This window comes from Rhodotorula graminis (assembly GCF_001329695.1).
Source record: "Rhodotorula graminis WP1 unplaced genomic scaffold RHOBAscaffold_6, whole genome shotgun sequence".
NCBI classification, from domain to species: domain Eukaryota; kingdom Fungi; phylum Basidiomycota; class Microbotryomycetes; order Sporidiobolales; family Sporidiobolaceae; genus Rhodotorula; species Rhodotorula graminis.
The window spans coordinates 1,235,990-1,254,940 of NW_017264933.1; the positions used below are offsets into that span (position 1 = coordinate 1,235,990).

At 65.5% G+C, this 18,951-nt stretch overlaps 7 protein-coding genes across 7 annotated transcripts; 3 read left to right on the plus strand and 4 right to left on the minus strand.

The window, feature by feature from the left end:
- Positions 1–64: 64 nt before the first annotated feature.
- RHOBADRAFT_14269 (uncharacterized protein) lies at positions 65–787 on the minus strand (the record flags this gene model as incomplete). The annotated part of the gene is made up of 5 exons (XM_018412193.1): positions 65–156; positions 228–339; positions 399–446; positions 516–611; positions 683–787. Coding segments are annotated over 5 exons (453 nt in total), but the record flags the coding sequence as incomplete, so codon positions are not given.
- A 1,364-nt stretch (positions 788–2,151) lies between these two features.
- RHOBADRAFT_53493 (uncharacterized protein) lies at positions 2,152–3,455 on the minus strand (the record flags this gene model as incomplete). The annotated part of the gene is made up of 8 exons (XM_018416861.1): positions 2,152–2,203; positions 2,271–2,349; positions 2,416–2,507; positions 2,582–2,688; positions 2,753–2,884; positions 2,955–2,996; positions 3,093–3,357; positions 3,421–3,455. 7 exons carry the CDS (start codon positions 3,453–3,455, stop codon positions 2,273–2,275), a joined length of 750 nt encoding a protein of 249 aa, XP_018271572.1. The 3' UTR covers positions 2,152–2,203; positions 2,271–2,272.
- A 104-nt stretch (positions 3,456–3,559) lies between these two features.
- RHOBADRAFT_44031 (uncharacterized protein) lies at positions 3,560–4,972 on the plus strand (the record flags this gene model as incomplete). The annotated part of the gene is made up of 8 exons (XM_018414337.1): positions 3,560–3,565; positions 3,646–3,696; positions 3,755–3,793; positions 3,860–3,964; positions 4,048–4,310; positions 4,390–4,547; positions 4,610–4,803; positions 4,889–4,972. 8 exons carry the CDS (start codon positions 3,560–3,562, stop codon positions 4,970–4,972), a joined length of 900 nt encoding a protein of 299 aa, XP_018271573.1.
- A 570-nt stretch (positions 4,973–5,542) lies between these two features.
- Positions 5,543–7,057, minus strand: RHOBADRAFT_44032 (uncharacterized protein; the record flags this gene model as incomplete). The annotated part of the gene is made up of 2 exons (XM_018414338.1): positions 5,543–5,937; positions 6,013–7,057. The coding sequence occupies 2 exons, from the start codon at positions 7,055–7,057 to the stop codon at positions 5,543–5,545; spliced, it is 1,440 nt and encodes a 479-aa protein (XP_018271574.1).
- Positions 7,058–7,652: 595 nt separating this feature from the next.
- RHOBADRAFT_65031 (uncharacterized protein) lies at positions 7,653–8,684 on the minus strand. The gene is made up of 5 exons (XM_018418632.1): positions 8,585–8,684; positions 8,480–8,506; positions 8,199–8,239; positions 7,967–8,095; positions 7,653–7,880 (listed from the first exon to the last, which is right to left on the minus strand). Coding segments are annotated over exons 1-5 (288 nt in total). The 5' UTR covers positions 8,586–8,684; the 3' UTR covers positions 7,653–7,790.
- Positions 8,685–9,069: 385 nt separating this feature from the next.
- Positions 9,070–11,605, plus strand: RHOBADRAFT_65032 (uncharacterized protein). The gene is made up of 8 exons (XM_018418633.1): positions 9,070–9,143; positions 9,271–9,319; positions 9,710–9,974; positions 10,060–10,402; positions 10,471–10,713; positions 10,792–11,059; positions 11,125–11,201; positions 11,268–11,605. Exons 1-8 carry the CDS (start codon positions 9,114–9,116, stop codon positions 11,418–11,420), a joined length of 1,428 nt encoding a protein of 475 aa, XP_018271576.1. The 5' UTR covers positions 9,070–9,113; the 3' UTR covers positions 11,421–11,605.
- A 906-nt stretch (positions 11,606–12,511) lies between these two features.
- On the plus strand, positions 12,512–18,079 carry RHOBADRAFT_26874 (uncharacterized protein). The gene is made up of 17 exons (XM_018412768.1): positions 12,512–12,618; positions 12,692–12,861; positions 12,978–13,168; positions 13,251–13,321; positions 13,471–13,798; positions 13,876–13,930; positions 14,046–14,235; positions 14,366–14,485; positions 14,567–14,871; positions 15,011–15,639; positions 15,753–16,058; positions 16,155–16,448; positions 16,548–16,648; positions 16,715–16,847; positions 16,905–17,478; positions 17,549–17,798; positions 17,889–18,079. Exons 1-17 carry the CDS (start codon positions 12,566–12,568, stop codon positions 17,932–17,934), a joined length of 3,816 nt encoding a protein of 1,271 aa, XP_018271577.1. The 5' UTR covers positions 12,512–12,565; the 3' UTR covers positions 17,935–18,079.
- The last annotated feature ends 872 nt before the right edge of the window (positions 18,080–18,951 follow it).

Consider the following 18,951-nt stretch of genomic DNA (forward strand, 5'->3'; position numbering starts at 1 on the left):
AGCTTGCACCTGTGCGCGAACCAGTAAGGCGTGAGAGAGGCGCGATGATGAGGGAAAGAGAAAGTTAGACGCACTCGTGCACGACCCCCGAGTCGGCGGTACACTCGTCGATCGCGCTCTGCAGGAACGGCGGGTCCCAGCCGTTGAGAAAGTCTCCTGCAGGCGATGAATTGTCAGTAAGAGGGCATGTCGACGAGAGTGTGGTAGAGAGAGGGGTCGAGACGGACCGTGCAAAGCGTACCCTGTTGGGTCGCCGGGAGAGAGGACGAACGGCTGCGACGTGTTCATGGCGTCGTTCCACATGTCCTTGAACGGGTCGGTGCTGTACCAGACCTCGTACTGACGACCTCGGGTCAGGCAAGAGTCGAGGAAAGGAGGGAGGAGAAGGAGGGACGGACGAAGAGCGTCTCGATGCGGGTGTCGAACCCTTCTGGACACGGGCCCGCCTCGTTCTGCGCATCGAGGAGTCGGTCAGGTCGAGTTTCGAGGTGTCGAGAGGGGCGACGAGGACGCACGTCGTCGGGATACGCGAGGTGGTCAAAGTGATTCGCAGAATCGACGTCTTTGCCGTTCCAGCAGCTCGGGAACATGACCTCGAGGCGCATACCGTCCTGAAGGCGACGAGACGAGAGCGTCAGGAAGGTCGACAGGGAAAGGAGAGAGCGAGAGAGAGTCGGCGCACAGGGCAATTGACAATCGGAAAGGCTGGCCTTCTCATCGGCGCATCTCCTCCGAGGCAGTTGATCCCGATCGCCTTGTCCATCAGGCTGTTGTCGTCGTACGAGCGCTTCTGCAGGCGCGAGAGAGGGCGAGGGGAGGGGAAGGGCGGCAAGGTCAGTCATGCTCGCTTTGCTGGAGAGGTGCGAGCGCGACGGGCGAAAGGCGGGACGCACGTAAGGGTTGCCGACGAGCATACGGAAGCCCTCGGGGAAGGCGGTGACCTTGGTCTTGTCGCTCGCGTGGAACCGAGGGAGGTAGTACTGCGCGAGGTGAGTCGGTAGCTCTTCTTGAGAAGGCCAGGAAGAGGCATGGGACGCACGACGAGTAGGCCGTTCTGCTCGACGCTCGTGAAGCTGCAGAGAGAGAGCGTCAGGACGTGCGTGACCTCGAGACTTGACCGAGTCGAGCGAGAAAAAAGGAAGGAAAGGAAGAAGTGGACGGGCCTTCCGTTCGCCCACGAGAACCACAGGGTCGGCGTCCAGTCTGCGCGCGAGGTCCGTCAGGTCGTCGTACAGAGTCAAAGACATACGAGACACGCACAGTTGGACAGGTCTTGCTTGACCTGCGCGCGAGAGAGGCGCGTCAGTTCACCTTGCCTTCAAGGGGCTCGAGCGCGGCGAGACGACTCACGACAGCTCTGCAGGAGCCAGCGTCAGGTTTCTCGTCACATGCGAGGAGGTAGGAGAGAGAGAGGGGCGCACGTGGTACAGGCGCCCTTCCTCGCCGTCTCAAAGTCGAGGTCGAGGTTGAAGTTGCTCCCGCCGGCGATCCTGCTCGACAACAAGCTGTCAGCCTCGTCCTCTCCCTTTGCCCGATCGACGAGTCGACGCACGAGTGCACGTGGCCGCTGATGCCGCCGGGGTTGGTGAGCGGATCTGCGTCCAGGGTGAGGAGATGAGCGAGGGAGAACACGACGACGGCGGCAGGAGAGGGTGAGAGGGCGCACCTGCTCGTTGCTGTACGAGTGCCGCGCCGTGCTGAAACTCCATACGCCAGAACGCAGAACCCTGGTGGATCGAGACGAGCGCGGCGACGAGCCGCAGGTGGACGAGGCGCATGCGGATCAAGAGGGGTGCGAGCGCGCGCTCGAGCCGAGTCGAGAGCTGCGAGGACGAGCCGAGCTGTCGCCTGGCCGGTAGAGCGGCAGCAGCAGAGTACAGCGTCGAGGCTTGAAGCGCTCACAACGACGAGGCCGGCGACGAGGAGCCCGAGTGACGGACGAGCGAGATGCGGAGAGTCCGCGGACGAGACGAAGAGAGCCGAGCGGCGAGAGGAGCCTCGGCGGAACGGCCAGACAGCAATCGAGCGGCGGAGATTGAGAGCTAGCCGTCGCCGAGGGCGCGATCGAGAAGCCTGTGGCTGCGGACGCCGGCTCGAGCGAGGCGAGCCAACTCTCGAAAGGCTCGAGGCGGGCTTGCTGGAGACGGGACACGAGCGAACGGGTATGTTGCACATCTAGGGTATGAGGTACGTCGGGGTATAGCTGTGGCAGGAGAAAGAGGGAGTGAGTGGGTGGGCGGCGCGCGAGACGAAGGAGGAAGCGGACGCACGTCTAGGCAAAGAGGATGATAGACAGGAGGATCGAGAGGACGATCATGAGGATGAAGATGCACCAGTTGGACGCCGAGTCTGCGCGCGAGGCGAGGGGTGAGCATCGCGCTCGCAGGACGGGAGAAAGGGAGAGGAGGGGCGCACTGTGCTCTCTCACGAAGCGGTCCATTTTGCGCTGCGCCTTGGCGAGCCTGCCCGCCGTCGAGTCGACATGCTCATCGAGCTCGTCGATCATCCTGCACGAGGCAGATAGTCAGAACGGCACGCTCGAGGGCAGGCGCGAGAGAGAGAGAGAGAAAAGGGGGCGCACTGGTTCTGCTCAAACACCTCGCGACCCATGAGGTGCGCCTGCTCGCGCAAGAGGCCGACGGTGCCCGAGATGTCGGTCAAGGTGCGGTCCTGCTGCTCCATGAGGATCTGCAGGAAAGAGGAAGGGTCAGATGCGAGGTCGCGAGGAACGCAAAAGACGAGGGCGACGCACCGTCTGGTGCTGCATCTCGAAATCGGTGTTGGGGTCGTCCTCTCCGTCATCGCCTTGTGCGGAATGGTCGGACGGCTGGTACGGCGGCGGGTAGGCGGATGACGAGGCCGAGAGGCGTTTCCGGTTCGAAGCCTGCGATACGACGGGCGAGAGCTTGTCAGTCCAGCGGCTGCGCCGCGACAGAGTGGGAAGGCGGACGCACCGATGGAAGAGGGTCTGGTGCCGGTAGCTGACGCCGAATGGCCTGCGTCGGGGAGCAGAGTCAGCGCCGAGGAATGCCGTGTGGGGGGAGGAGGGTGGAGAGAGGGGAGCGGGCGAAGGAGGGGACGGGTGGACGCACCGCAACCTCGGCTTTTGCACGCTGGACAAAGTCGCGCCTGGCCCTGACCTCGTAGTCTGCGACGCCGAGTCGGCGAGCGACGCCTGGCTCCTCGAGCGAGACGACGGCCGCGTCGAGTTCGTCGAGGTCGGGCTCGATGGTGGTGAGGGTGGCGCGGATCTCGGCGAGGGTGTAGTCGCGCTGCTGTGGATCTGGGCTCGAGCGGTCCAGTCGGGCGAGGGCGGCGGCGAGAGATGAGAGCGAGCGGAGGCCGGCTTCAACCTCGCTGCGGTACGGGGACGAGAGCGTGAGCTGCGTGGACGAGGGGGCGTGGCAAAGGGAGACGCACCCTTTGACCTCGAAGTAAGGGTCGTCGCTCGCCATCGAGGAGGTGTACAGGACCGAGAGCCTCGCCTCGTCGTCCTCGTCGTCGTCGAACCTCCGCACCTCTCGTTCTCGCCCACAACCACACGCACGCCCAGCTCGACATGCGCGTACTCGTCACTGGAGCATCAGGTGCGGGTCTGCCTTTGCGAACCAGCCGTTCGCGTGCTCACCACTCTCTCTCGCGCAGGTCTTCTGGGCCGAGCGGTCTTGTCCGAGTTCAAGCAGGCAGGACACGACGGTGCGCCCCTCGTCCACCCACCCAGAACCACCCCGGACTGACTCGTTCCTCAGTCAAGGGCACGGCCTACTCGCGCGCCACCGCAGACCTCGTCAAGGTCCGCATCTTCTCCGCCTCCATCCCTGCTGCCCCACATGCTCACACTCGGCCTCGTTGCGCCCAGCTCGACCTGCACGACGGCCAAGCCGTCGAGACCTTGCTCGCCGACTTCAAGCCCGAGCTCGTCGTCCACTGCGCCGCCGAGAGGCGCCCGGACGCCGTCGAGTCGGTCCGTCTTCCCTCTTCTCGCCGCATTGAGGCAGCCCGCGCCGCCTTCTGTAGTCCGGTTACTGACACTCTGCGCCCTTGCAGAACCCTGAAGCCGCCAAGAAGCTCAACATTGCCGTCCCCGCCCTCCTGTCGACCCTCTCCCGCTCGTCCTCGCACCCTTTCTTCCTCCTCTACATCTCGACCGACTACGTGTTTGACGGCCACGCTCCTCCGGCGGGCTACGAGCCCGACGCTGAGACGGCTCCGACCAACCTGTACGGCGAGAGCAAGCTGCAGGGCGAGGTCGAGACGCTCAAGGGGATCGAGGCCGGCGGCAAGGGCTGCGTGTTGCGGGTACCCGTCCTGTGCGTCCTCGTTCCTCCTCCAGAGCATCGTCGAGCCTGTACGATCCCCATCTGACCCTCTCAACCATCCGCCGGGCAGGTACGGCAAGGCCGAGAGCCACTCCGAGTCGGCCATCAACATCCTCGTCGAGTCGGTGCGCCAGGCGGCAAAGGGCGAGCCGGTCAAGATGGACAACTGGGCCAAGCGCTACCCGACTAACGTCGCCGACATTGCGCGCGTCCTCGTCGAGCTCGCAGGTGCGCCCTCGTCCCTCTCCTCGCGCGCGCCCAAGTCCCGACTGACCCTCCTGCTCACGCAGAGAAATCCTCGTCGACCACCCTCCCCTCGATCCTCCACTTCTCGGCGCAGCAAGAGCACACCAAGTACACGATCGCGCAGCTCTTTGCGCGGCTGCACAACCCGCCTCTCGAGCTCGGCGACAATCTCGTCCGAGTCAGCGACGGGCCCAAGCCGGGCGAGACGGTGCGGCCGCAGGACTGCCACCTGTCGAACGTGCGTCCCTGACTCTCTCTGCTTCTCGGGGGTCACGTTGAGTGCGCCCGAACGTCACTAACGTTCCCTCCTCCCCTGGTCGCAGCGCGCCATCGAGGCGCTCGGCATCGATACGTCGCGGTGCGTCGACTTTGAGGCGTGGTGGCGCGAGTACCTCAAGGACGAGTAGACAGTGCGCCGTCTGTACAGGTCGTTTCTGCAGACTTCCCCGACGACGAGAGAGTCTGCCGGCGAGAGTTCCAGGGCCTCCCTCCACAGCGCTCCCAGCTCTTTCTTCTCGTCGCTCCCACGAGAGAGTCTGGAAAGAGATCTTGCCGCAAGTCCCCAGGCGTCCTTACGCACGAGAAAGCGATGAAAGCGAACGTAGTCGGCCCGCCAGTCTGGTTCGAAATCGGCGGTCCGGGCGCAAGCGCGCGCCACACTGCTTCTCTCGAGCCAGGGAAGCTTTCAACATGGGGTGCGAGGGCGTGTCCGGCAGTCTGTGGCCATCAGGGTGAGCCCTGGAGGCCGCACTCGCACGATTCTGCCGGCAGGAGGCGAGCAAGAGGAGGGGGCACTCTTTCGCCGTGCTGCCTCGCTCTTTCCCAGTCTCGCGGCTCACATCTGGGCGCGTGGACAGCGAGGCTTAAGTACTGCCGAGGAGCAGCAAAGCGCGAGCGAAAGTCGAGCACAGCCTCTCGCTGTTCCAGCCTCTCGAGGAACTCGGACTCGTACAACAAGAATTGCAGTGCCACATCTGCTAGCAGTAGACCCACACACCCTCCTCGTCGCCATCGAGATCCTGCTTGTCGTCGCCGTCCGACTCCCGATCCGCAGCCCGCAGCGCCTCCATCTCGAGCCGCTCACGCTCGTCGTCGCTCATCTCGTCAAACTCGTCGTGCGCCTTGTGGACATCGAGGAGGAGCGACGCGACGTCGTCCGAGCCGGCGTTGAGGGGCTCATCGACAGGGTCGGCGGCCGAGGACGAGGTCGAGGTCGAGGAGAGCGCGGGAGAGGCGAAACGGGTGTGGCGAGAGGTCGAGGAAGGGGCGACGAAGGGGACCTTGGTCGAGGCGTTGCGGCGAGCGTGAGACGTCGAAGAGGTAGGGAAGGTGTCGATGTCCGAGTCGGAGGAGGAGGAGAGCTCGAGGACGTCTGCAGGAAGAAGGAGAAAGTCAGTTTCGAGGTCGGCGAAGGGAAGGGGAGAGAGAGAGGAAGCAGTGGACGCACCTTCAGCGTCATCGGCATCGTGCTCGGTCGACTCGTCGTCGGCGTCGCTCTCGCCCGCGCTGCTCCCACTCTGCTCCTCCCACGCGCGCGCCTTGATCCCGTCGAGCCGGGCGAGCTCGTCCTCGATGGCGCGCACGAGCTCCTTGCGCGTCCGCCGGACGCCGTCGTCGCCACCAGACTCGACAGCGTCGATGCGCGTCAAGAGCGCGAGGAGCGCCTCCTCGTAGCCGAGGAAAACGGCGTTGGCGCGCCCAAAGGCGAGGGGAGGGGTCGGCGAGCGAGTGGCGCGGTCGGCGGGCGAGGGCGAGGGCGAGAAGGTGAGGGTCGAAGGCGAGGTGAAGGCGGAGCGGCGGGAGGCGAACTCGGAGGCGAGGGAGGCGAGGGTCGAAAGGGCCGAGTCGCGAGAGGGGGAGGAGGCCATCTCGGCGTCCGAGTCGTCGTCGCTCTCGTCGACGAGCGCGACCATGTCGAGGTCCGACGCCGAGTCGGACGCCGAACTGGCGGCGGACGCCTCGTCGTGCTCGCTCAAGTCGGGAGCGCCGAGCGGGACGAGGTGGACGAGCTGCTGCTCGTCGTCGTCGGACGACTCGTCGTGCTCGTCGGCGTGCTCGTCGTCGTCGAGGGCGGCGGCGTCGAGGTGCTGGAAGACGAGGTCGAGGAGCTGCCGAGGGTAAGGGTGGACGTGACGCTGACGAGCGCGCCTCGCCTCGACGAGCCGGCGACGGTCGTCTTGGCGCCGACGCTGCTCGCGAGCGTAGGCGGCCTGACGACGACGGTGCTCGACCTCGGCGGCGACGGCCGCACGGTAGGCTGCCACCTCGAGGTCCTCCTGGATGCGGCGACGGCGCTCGGCCGCCTCGGCCTCTTTGAGGGCGAGTTGGCGTTGACGGCGGCGCTGATCGGCGAGGTAGTCGTGCGAGTGGTGGTAGTGCGGGTGGCGCTCGTAGACGAGGGACGAGGGGACGAGCTCGAGGAAGGTCGGGCGCGAGGTGTAGGGGCTCGAGGGCGAGTACGAGTGCGAGTGAGGGTGGGCGAAGGCGAACATGGTGCGGGCGCGAGTAGGCGAGTCTGCTGTGAAAGATAGAGAGAGAGGAGAGTCGGTGCGCCGCCTGCGTTTTGTGCAGGCTGGGGAGGAAGAGAGGACGCTCGACGCACCTCGATTGCTCTCGAACCTCCTCGAAGCCCGATTTGGGAAGGTCGTCGACCTTCGTCGTCGTCGACTTGCGCGGCCTCAGAAGCGAGCCACAGCATGCACAGCTCGCCCAGATGAGCTGCACGACGCAGGTGCGCAGCCAAGGCAGCCGGACAGGCGAGCGAGATCCCCCCCGAGGAGCGTCGGGTTGGCGGTCGACGCGAGGTCGAACAGGCTGCGGCGTCGTCCAGCGAGTGTCAGTGCAGGAAGAGATGCGACCGCGATAGAGAGGAAGAAGGACGGACCGAAAGTTGCTTGACGACGGCCGCGAGAGGGACCGCGCCATTACCCGTCCTGACCTCGACGAGCGCGCCGTCGAAGGGACGGCGCCGCAGAGCATGAAGGAAGAAAGAGAGAAAGCGAAGCGTACGAGAGAAGCGAATGCGAGGGCGGGAGATAGGCGCGGAACAGATGGCGGCGAGGATAGAAAGGCGGGCGAGCGAGGACTGGGGTATCAAGGGATCTCGTTACAGGGGTGCGGGTGCTGCAAGTTTCGGGGACCACCTTCTCCCTCTTCGGCCACTCTTGACCGCTCCATCGTCGTCCCTCCTTTTGCGCGGGCGAGCGCGCGAGAAGGCAAAGGCCCTCAGTGCTGCAGCTCCGAGATGGGCTCGGCGCGCACGGTCGCGAGATCGACCTGCTTGTCGAGCTCGGTGTCGACCTCGCCGATCAGGGTCTGTCGCGCGGCGGCACAGGACGACAAGGTCAGGTTCGCGTTGGTGGTGGTGCGGCCGGAAAGGGAGAGAGGGAAGGAGGACGCACGATGTTGTCGCCGCGGACGATGTAGACGCCGAGCGGGACCTCCTCGACAGGCTCGTCTGCCGAGAAGACACGCTCGACGCTGCCCGACAGGATCACGTTGGTCGTCTGGTCAAAGCCCTTGAGCTCGCCCTGCTCAGCGACGTCCGGAACAAGGTCAGTGCTCCTTCTGGGTCGCGGGCAGCAGAGAGCCTCCTCCACCGCGAGGCACGTCAGGAGGAACACAAGGACTCACGACAATGACGCGCCCGTCCTGCGTGATGACGAGGACTTGCTCTGGGTGAGGGTGGAGCGGCGAGGGAGAGGTTGGCGAGGATGGAAGAGAGGGGGTAAGGGGTGCGTGTCAGCGCGGCCCGCTGCGACCTGATGCCCTCAGGACCCGCTGGACAAGGCCGTCTGCGCCGACGAGAAGCCGGCAGGCGATGAGTCGCCGCGAGCGACCTGCTGCTGGCCAGCTCGACAGCGGCCCGGCTGGGGGCGTGTTTTGAAGAGGGGCGGGAAAGAGCTGGGACTCACTGTCGACGTAGGCCGTGAGAGCGCTCACTGCGCGAGAGGGGAGGCGAGACCAGGGTCAGGAGGAGGGGACGAGAGAGATGGGGGGACGAGGGAACGGGGACGCACTGGGGAAGGACGCTCGGCAGCCAACAGGGTCCCGAGAAGCAGCAGCACACGCGCAAGAGTCCCTCCAGGCAAGGCGCGGGCAGTGCAGGCGAGGTTGTGGTGCGCGAGGTCGACGTCTCTCGTCCTCCGCGACCAAGTCGACGACGCTGCCTCGCAAACGCGCTCGAGCGACGCTCTCCTTTGCTCGGCTCTCGTTGTGATCACTTTGCAAGCAAGGTGAGAGCCATCACGCTTCCTGGCGACGCGGTACGAGAGACGCGCCGCTGGGTTCGAGCTGGCGGCGGCCGCGGCTCACGGGCTCGAGAGCTTGGCCGTGGAAGCAACGGGGGGCGCGCGGGCATGAGCCGGAAGCGCGGTGCGTTGACCTGCCTGAACGAGGTGGTAACGCTCGCTCGTCCGAATCTCCGCGGCTGGCTCGCGTGGCCAGACGTTCGAGAGCCTCGCGTCGACGCGTCCCCCCTTCTCTCTTTCTCCCCGTCCCTTCTCTCTCTCTCTTCTTCCCGGTCCAAGCAGCTCTTCATTCGCAACCATGGCCTCGTCGTCCTCCGTCACCCCTATCGTGCGTCCCCTCTCTCCCCCCTCTTGTCTCCCTCGCCCGCGGCGCGGCGGCCAGCTCGCGCCCTCCCTTCCGATCGGACTCGCCTGAGCCTCCCGCGCTGACCCTGGTCCCTCGTTCGCGCCTGCAGAAGGTCACCAAGATCGCCTGCATCGGTGCTGGCTACGTCGGCGGCCCTAGTGAGTCCCCCCTCTCTTCAGCCCCCCCCCCTCGACACGTTGGAGCACAGCTCGCGCGCTCGCGCTCGATAGGCGCCGCCGCGGCCTGAGCAGCACGGCGCGCCTCTCGGGCCGCCTTGCAGCTGCATTGGACGCGCCTGCGCCGTGTCCTGGCCTCGCTCGAGCTGCGGCGGGCGAGCTGCCTGAAGCGGAACCCCGGAGGAGGGCCAGCGCGAAGCTAGTTCTCTTGCGGGGTCGCGAGCGAGCTGCGGGTCGACGAGAGCGCGCCACAGTGCCGCAGCCTCCTGCCGGTCGAGCCCCAGCACTGCGCCTCCCTCGAGGCGAACGCGCGCTGACCCTGTCTGCCCCCGTCCTCCCCTCTCCTGCACCGTCGCCGTCGCCCTCCTACAGCATGCTCCATGATTGCGCACAAGTGCCCGCACATTCAGGTCACCATTGTCGACATGAACCAGGAGCGCATCGACGCGTGGAACTCGGACACGCTCCCGATCTACGAGCCGGGCCTCGAGGAGGTGGTCAAGAAGTGCCGCGGCAAGAACCTCTTCTTCAGCACCGACATCGACAAGGCCATCATCGAGGCCGACCTCATCTTCGTCTCGGTCAACACGCCGACCAAGAAGACCGGCGTTGGCGCGGGCTACGCCGCCGACCTCTTGTGCGTCTTGACCCCCCTTCCTCCCCTCGAGCCGTCGTCGCCCTGCCCGCCGTTACTGACTCGCCTCGTCCTGCCCCTCCTGCAGCTACGTCGAGAGCTGCACTCGCCGCATCGCCTCGGTCGCGACCTCGTCCAAGATCGTCGTCGAGAAGTCGACCGTCCCCTGCCGCACGGCCCAGTCGATGCGCACCATCCTCGAGGCCAACTCGCGCCCGGGCCTCCGGTTCGACATCCTGTCCAACCCCGAGTTCCTCGCCGAGGGCACGGCCATGTCGGACCTCGACAAGCCCGACCGCGTCCTCATCGGCTCGCTCAGCACGCCCGAGGGTCGTGCGGCGCAGACGTCGCTCATCGAGGTCTACTCCAACTGGGTCCCCAAGGAGAAGGTCATCGGCACCGGCCTGTGGAGCTCTGAGCTCACCAAGCTCGTGCGTCTCCTTCCCCCACCTCTTACCTCGAGGGTTCGCGACCTGACTCTTTCTTCCGCCTTCTGCAGGCCGCCAACGCCATCCTCGCTCAGCGCATCTCGTCGATCAACGCCCTCTCGGCCATCTGCGAGGTGACGGGCGCCGACGTTGACGAGGTCGCGTACGCGTGCGGCCTCGACTCGCGCATCGGCCCCAAGTTCCTCAAGAGCTCGGTCGGCTTTGGCGGCTCGTGCTTCCAGAAGGACATCCTCAACCTCGTCTACCTCTCGGAGAGCCTGCACCTGCCCGAGGTTGCCGACTACTGGCGCCAGGTGCGTCCCTCGTCCACCCTCTCTTCCCTTCGAGGTCGTCGTTGAGAACCCGACCTGACGTCCCCCTTCTCGCCCCAGGTCATCACGATGAACGAGTACCAGAAGAGCCGCTTCGCCAAGACGGTCGTCTCGAGCATGTTCAACACGATCACGAACAAGAAGCTCGCCGTCCTCGGCTTTGCGTTCAAGAAGGACACGGGCGACACGCGCGAGACGCCGTCGGCGACCGTGTGCCGCTTCTTCCGCCAGGAGAACGCCAAGATCTCGATCTACGACCCCAAGGTGTCGGAGAAGCAGATCTTCCTCGACCTCACCGAGCCGGGCGTCGTCGACGACGCTGCCGCCGGTGCGTCCTCTCCCTCTCTTTTGACTCTATCGTTCCCGTACTGACTCGTTGCTTCCCCTCGACAGCCAAGAAGCAGGTGACGGTCTGCCAGTCGGCGATGGAGGCGTGCACGGGCGCCGAGGGCATCTGCATCCTGACCGAGGTCCGTCTCCTCTCTCTCGTCCTCTCGCTTCGTCTCGACGGACACTGACGACTCTCGTGCGCGCAGTGGGACGAGTTCAAGCAGCTCGACTGGCCCGCCATCTACAAGTCGATGGCCAAGCCGGCCATGGTGTTTGACGGCCGCGGCATCCTCGAGGCCGACAAGCTGCGCGAGATTGGCTTCAAGGTCTTCTCGATCGGCAAGGGCGTCAACCTCTGAGCGTCGCTCGTCGCCGAGTGTCTGCTGTTGTCGTCGTCGTCGTCTTGCGGGTCCGGGCCGGCGTGCCCTTGCAGTAGCGTTCCTCCTCTCCTCTCTCTCTCTATCCTCTCGAGATCTGTGCCCTCTCATAGACCCCGCCTCTCGCTGTCCCATCCCTGCATGTACCCCTGCTTTTCCTCTCCATCTCTCGGCGCGTGCGCAGCTCGTCTCGAGAGAGTTTGCTCGCAGCGAGAGGTTCAACGGCGGCGAGTCACAGAGCGTGCTCGCCCTCGACTCGATCCGTCAAGCCGTCCGGTCGACCAGGCGCAGCTGCACAGCGTCGACGAAGACTGCGAGTGAGCACCAAACTGCACAAAAGTGGGCCGCGCGGCGCGTCGGGGTCGGAAGCGCCGTCGGCTGCGCATTCGAGTCGACTCACTTCATTTGTTGAGTTGCTCTCCCACCTCTCCCACCACCACCGCCACCCGCTCGCGCCAGGTCTTGCACCATGGCGGATCCAGCGCAGGGCACGACGACCGCGACACCGACCGCCGCCGCACTCGCAACCCAAGGGCTCGCCCCCTCCGCACCTTCCGCCGCACCCGGCTCGACCATCGAAGGGTCGCACGAGGCGCACATCGCGTCCACGTCCAGCGGCAACCTCAGCAAGACCGCCGACGGCCAGGCCAAGACGACCGCCGTCGAACACGCGCCGACCGCACCGTCGCCGCCGTCGCCGTCCTCGTCGTCCGGCCACGAGACGATGGCGCCGCTCAAGGAGAAGTCGTCGAACGAGGGCGAGTCGATCGACGAGAAGGTCGTCGAGCGCATGCAGGCGCAGAAGCAGAAGGAGGAGGCGCAGGGCACGGCCGGCGAGGGAGGAGCGGACGCGGCCGACGGCAAGGGGGGAAAGGAGAAGAAGAAGAAGGGCAAGCCGTTCTTCGACAAGCGCACGCCGCTCGAAATTGCGCTCGAGGACCCGGAGCTCGCGCACCTGAGCCCCGAGCACCGCAAGATCGTCGCAGAGCAGATGTGCGTCGGCTCGTTCCCCTCGTCGTCGTCCGCGCCCTTCCTGACCCGATTCCTGCCCTCACAGCGCCACTATCAAGCGGCCGCCCGCCAAGTTCAGCGAGCTGTTCCGCTACACGACCAAGTTCGAGCTCGCCATGAACGCCGTCGGCCTCATCTGCGCCATCGCAGCTGGCGTCGCTCAACCTGCGTGCGTCTCTCTCTCTCCCTCTCCTCTCGGTCGGCGCCGTCTTGCCGTGTCCTGACGCCCTCTCTCTCTACAGCATGACGATCCTGTTCGGCAACCTGACGACGGCGTTCACCAACTACGGCGGCCTCACCATGGTCAACGCGCAGAATGCGACGCCAGAGCTCATCGCCGAGGCGCGCAGGGTCCTCTTCCGCGAGGTCAACAAGGACGTCCTCATCCTCGTCTACATCGGTATCGCGACGTGTACGTCCACTCTCGCTCACCGTCTCGAGGTCCCCTCGTCCTGACGAGCCCGTCCTTCCCTTCCTCCTCCTCGCGCCCTCTCCCTACCCTTGTCTCGCTCCTCCCAACGCCAACAGTCGCGGCAACCTGGGTGTACATGTTCACGTGGATCTACTCGGGCGAGACGACGACTCGCCGCGTTCGCGAGCGGTACCTGCAGGCCGTCATGCGCCAGAACATCGCCTACTTCGACCGTATTGGCGCAGGCGCGATCACGACCCGCATCGAGACCGACACGCACCTGATCCAGGAGGGCATCTCGGAGAAGGTGCGCCCCTCTGCCCTCTGGCTCGACCGACTCGCGCCGGACCCTTGACTGACTTTGTCCCACTCCTCGTCGCCTGCTGCAGGTCGTCATTAGCGTGCAGTTCATCGCCATCTTCATCAGCGGCTTCGTCATCGCCATCATCCGCAACTGGCGGTGCGTCCGAGTCGACCTCTCTCCCGTCTCGGCCGCGCACTGACCCTCTCACTCTCCTCCCCTCGCTTCCCTCCTGTCCTGCACCCTCGCTCTCCTTCGCCTCCTCCTCCTCTACCTCGCCCTGTCGCCCACTCGGTCACGACCTACAGCCTCGCGCTGGTCGTCTCGGTCATCATCCCCTGCATCGGCGTCGCCGGTGGGGCCATGCAGAAGTTCATCTCAAAGTACAAGGCGCAGCAGCTCGAGGCGACCTCGACAGCCTCGACGCTCGCCGAGGAGGTCATTTCGTCGGTCCGCATCGCGCAAGCTTTCGGCAACCAGCAGCGCCTTGCCGACTCGTACGACGTGTGGAACCAGGAGACGCTCCGAGTCGGGGTCAAGAGCGCGCGCTTCAACGGTCTGGGTCTCGGCGTCTTCTTCTTCATCATCTACGCCTCGTACGGCCTTGCCTTCTACTACGGCACGACGCTGCTTCTTGTGCGTCCCGCTCTCAGGCCCTCTCCCACCGTCCTCGAGCCTCTTGAGATTGACGAGCTCTCTTTCTCCTCGCGCAGCAAGGGCGCGCTACTTCGGGCGAGATCGTCAACGTCTTCTTCAGTATTCTCATCGGTGAGTCGTCCTCGTCCTCGCGGTCTCTCGACGTGCCTGCCGCTGCGAGAAGGAGAACTCGTCGCTCGAGCCACCCCTGACTGACCCTTTCTCCCTCTGTCTTCCCCTCTCGCAGGAGCATTCAGCCTCGCCCAGCTCGCCCCGAACCTCCAGGCCATCTCGTTCGCCAAGGGCGCCGCCACCGAGATCTACGCCACGATCGACAGGGTGCCCGTCATCGACTCTGCGTCCGAGGAGGGCCGCAAGCTCGACCATGTCGAGGGCAAGATTGAGCTCGAGGGCATCGACTTCATCTACCCGTCGCGGTGCGTCCGTCTCGCCACCTGTCGAGGGCGAGGACGCTGTTCTCGGACGAGGAGAACCTCCCTGCGCCTCGTTCTCTCGACTCCCTGTTTCTCCGCGCACGCGACTGACTCTTGGCGCCCTCTCCCTCAGACCCGGCGCCCAGGTCCTGTACAACTTCAACGGCGTGTTCCCGCCGGGCAAGATGACGGCGCTCGTCGGCGGGTCCGGGTCCGGCAAGTCGACCATCATCGGGCTCCTCGAGCGGTTCTAGTGCGTCCCTCTCACTTCAGCGGCCAGTACTCGACTCTCGTGATACTCAGATTGCTCACCCGAGCCGTCCTGCGCCCGCAGCGATCCCGTCGGCGGCGTCGTCAAGCTCGATGGCGTCCCGCTCAAGGACCTCAACGTCAAGTGGCTGCGCAACCAGATCGGCCTCGTCTCGCAGGAGCCTACCCTGTTCGCGACGACCGTCGCGGGCAACATCGAGCACGGCCTGATCGGCTCGCGGTTCGAGAGCGAGACGGGCGATGCTCGTCGGCAGCGCGTCGTCGAGGCCGCCAAGCTCGCCAACGCCGACGGCTTCATCCAAGCCTTGCCCGAGGGCTACGACACCCAGATCGGCGAGCGCGGCATGCTCCTGTCGGGAGGGCAAAAGCGTGCGTCCCCCTCGCCTCCTCTCCCTCGTCCACTTGAGAAGGTCGCTCGACGACCATCGTCTTGTCGCGACGCTCGGCGGGCGACGACTGGTTGACGTTCGAGACGACACCTGGAACTGACTCGCTGTCTGTCCTGCAGAGCGCATCGCCATCGCCCGCGCCATCGTCTCGGACCCCAAGATCCTCCTCCTCGACGAGGCAACATCCGCTCTCGACTCGGCGAGCGAGGCGATCGTGCAAGACGCCCTCGACCGCGCCTCGAAGGGTCGCACAACCATCACGGTCGCCCATCGCCTGTCGACAATCCGCGACGCGGCGCAAATCGTGGTCCTCACGGCCGGGCACATCCTCGAGAGTGCCACGTCGACCGACGAGGGCTCGGCGCACACTTTGCTCCTCCGCAACCCGGAAGGCGCCTACTCGAAGCTCGTGAGCGCGCAGCGCCTGCGAGAGGAGGAGCAGGAGGCCGAGAACGGCGACGACGAGCACCCCCGCGCTCCGGAGCCCGGCGAGCTCACTCGCGAGCAGATCGACGAGATGGCCCGGCGCGAGAAGCCCCAGTTCGAGCAGCTTAAGCGCGCCGGAACGGGCCGCTCGCTCGCGTCCGAGATGATCGAGCGCCGGCAGAACGACCTCGAGGCCGCCGGCGGCGCCGAGCCGAAGCACTACGGCACCTACACGCTCTTCGCCCGCATGTACAAGCTCAACGGCGACTCCTGGCGGCGCTACGTCTTTGCCTTCATCGGCGCTGTCGCCTCGGGCTGCGTCGTGCGTCCCCTCTTTCCCTTGTCTTGACATCCCTTTTCCCTCTCTCCCGCCGTGCTTTCGCCCTCGTTCCCTCTCGAGCCTTTCCTTGACACTCTTCTCTCGCCCTCGCGCAGTACCCGGTATTCGGCATCGTCTTTGGCGGCGTCATCTCGACCTTCCAGCTCGACCCCGAAACGCAGGGCGGGCAGCTCCGCCGCGAGGGCAACCGCTACGCCCTGTGGTGCTTCGTCATCGCCATCCTGTCGACGGTCGCCGTCATCGTCCAGTCCTGGATGTACGGCGACACGGCCGAGCGCCTGTGCGCCAAGATTCGGCTCAACACGTTCAAGTCGACGCTCCGCCAGGACATCGCCTTTTTCGACCGCGACGAGAACAGCACCGGCACTTTGACCAACTCCGTGACGGACCGTGCGACCAAGGTCCGTCCCATGCTCTCTTGCCTCGTCCTCGTTGTGCGGGAGCGACCTGTCGAGAGCCGCGAGAACTGACCTTCTCAAGTCGACCCGGCTCTACAGATCTTTGGCCTCTTTGGCCCGACGCAGGGCGTCATCATCCAGTCGATCTTCACTCTCGTGAGCGGCGCCATCATCGGTCTGTGCTACTCGTGGAAGATCGCCCTCGTCGGCATCGCCTGCATGCCCCTCACGCTCTCGGCCGGCATCGTTCGCCTCAAGGTCGTCGTCCTCAAGGACGAGAAGAACAAGAAGAGCCACCAGGCCTCGGCGCAGATGGCGTGCGAGGCGGCGGGCTCGATCCGGACCGTCGCGGCCTTGACGAGGGAGGGAGACTGCTTCGACCTCTACAGCAAGGTGCGTCGTCCCTTCTCCTCCTCCTCCTCCTCCTCGCCATCTCCCCTCTTCTCCATCTCTACGTCCACGACCTGACACCCCTACTTCCTGCCCCCTCAGCAACTCGACCTGCCGATGCGCGAGTCGAACCGGACGGCCATCTGGAGCAACGCCTTCTACTCGCTCACGCAGGCCCTCTCGTTCTTCGTCATTGCCCTCATGTGCGCCCATACGTTCTCTGTACACGTGCATATACGAGGCGCAGCCCTGACGCGCCTCTCGAGCAGCTTTTACTTCGGCTCGAAGCAGATGGTGGACGCCGGCCTCTCCGTCAACGGTTTCTTCGTCGCCCAGATCTCGGTCGTCTTCGCCAGCATCCAAGCCGGCAACGTGTTCTCCTTTTTGCGTCATTGCCGTCCCGTACAGTAGTGCGAACCAGTCCTAACCCGCCCCGCACCTCCCCTTCTCCGTCCACAGGTCCCCGACGCCTCCTCGTTCTTCGGCGCCGCCCGTGCCTTCCTCGCCCTCGAGGACTCGGTCCCCGACATCGACGCCGAGGACACGTCGGGCAAGGCGTTCGACGTCGCCGCCGCCAAGGGCCACATCCGCTTCGAGAACGTCCACTTCCGGTACCCAACTCGCCCTCACGTCCCGGTCCTGCGCGGCCTCGACGTTGAGATCAAGCCCGGCCAGTTCTGCGCCTTTGTCGGCGCGAGTGGGTGCGGCAAGTCGACGGCGATCCAGCTCATCACGCGGTTCTACGACCCGCTCGGCGGCAAGGTCCTCGTCGACGGGCAGGACATCAGCGAGCTCAACGTCCAGTCGTACCGCCAGTCGATCGCGCTCGTGTCACAGGAGCCGACGCTCTACGCCGGCTCGATCCGGTACAACGTCGCCCTCGGCGCCTACGTCCCGCCCGAGCAGGTCACGCAGGAGCAGATCGAGCAGGCGTGCAAGGACGCCAACATCCACAACCTGATCGTCAGCCTCCCTGACGGCTACGACACGGACGTCGGCGGCAAGGGCACCATGCTCTCGGGCGGGCAGAAGCGTGCGTCCCCTCTCATTCCCTCGAACGTCCCGACCCGACGCCTGACCCGCCTCTTTTTTCCCGCACCCAGAGCGCATCGCCATCGCTCGCGCCCTCATCCGCAACCCCAAGATCCTCCTCCTCGACGAGGCGACGTCTGCGCTCGACAGCGAGTCGGAGCGCGTCGTCCAGAAGGCGCTCGACGAGGCGGCCAAGAACCGCACGACGATCGCCATCGCCCACCGCCTGTCGACCATCCAGAACGCCGACGCCATCTACGTGCTCAAGAACGGTCGCGTCGCCGAGCGGGGCACCCACTCGCAGCTCATCTCGCAGAAGGGGTCCGTCCTCTCTCCCTCTCTGTCCCTCTCCTTCCTCGTCTCGCTGCGTCGCGCTCGAGCTTCCCTGATTAACCCTCGTTCTTCACACAGTCTCTACTTCGAGTTGGTCGAGCAGCAGTCGCTCGACAAGAACTGAGGGCCAGGCGCGCGCGCCCTCGTCGTCGTCGACTTGCCCCGGGCCCTCCCTCGTCGCCTAGATTCAGTCTCTCGTTTCGGTCGCCTTTCTCCTTTGTGTACTGGTCTCTCGTGCCTGGATCTGCAACTCGGCCAGTCTCCTCAGCATTCTCGGGCTGTGCGGCTGCAAGACGTGCTGCTCGAGAATGAGATCGCGCTCGCGCGCACGAGCCCCTCTTTCCTCTCGCCCTCTCGCCTGCCCGGTGTAGCTCCTCTTCTCGGTTCTGCCTCGTTGCGCTCGCGCTTTCCATCGCCGCTACTACAGGGGCGTGCGAGGACACAGCACGGGTTGACGAGCTGCTCCACGAGTTCTCGCTCTTTCTCCGCTCGCGCACCTCGTTCCGCTCAGCTAGCACTGCGCGACGTACGACGTCAAAACACGTTCGAGCTCAAATTGCAGTGCCCTCTCGCCCAGCGACGACGTCGGCAGAGAGCGCTGCCCGACCTCGCGCTCCCGTCCAGCTCGAGCTGCGGAATCTGTCTCCCCGCTCGAACAGCTCGGCAGCCGTCGACGGATCGGCACAGGCGAGTCCGGCGGAGACGCCGCACTCTGATCGCCTCGGTGTCGTCCGCACGCCGAACGTCGGCGGCAGCGGGAGCTCGAGAGACGCAAGTCGGTCAAACGGGCTCGCCTCGTGCACGGATCGCCTCGCTCGTCTTCTTCCGCTCGGGATACAGACAAGGTCAGGCTGTGCTCCCGAGCGCAAGGGCAACAGCTCGCGAGTCTCGAGGAGATTGCGACGGCTGATCGCGAGACGCCATCGACGCCGGTACCTCTGACGTCGGTTTCGAGCACCGCCTCGTCGAGCGAGCGAGGCCGGGACGTCCGCTCCTGGCGCAGCGTTTAACTCGGCGGGTCGCTGCATGCAGCCGAGGCCTCGACAATGACGACCTCGACCGACTTGCAGCTGGCGTCCGTCATTTTGGCCCGTGCGTCGTCACGCAGCCTCCACGGTTCGCACCCTTCGGCAAGCGAGAG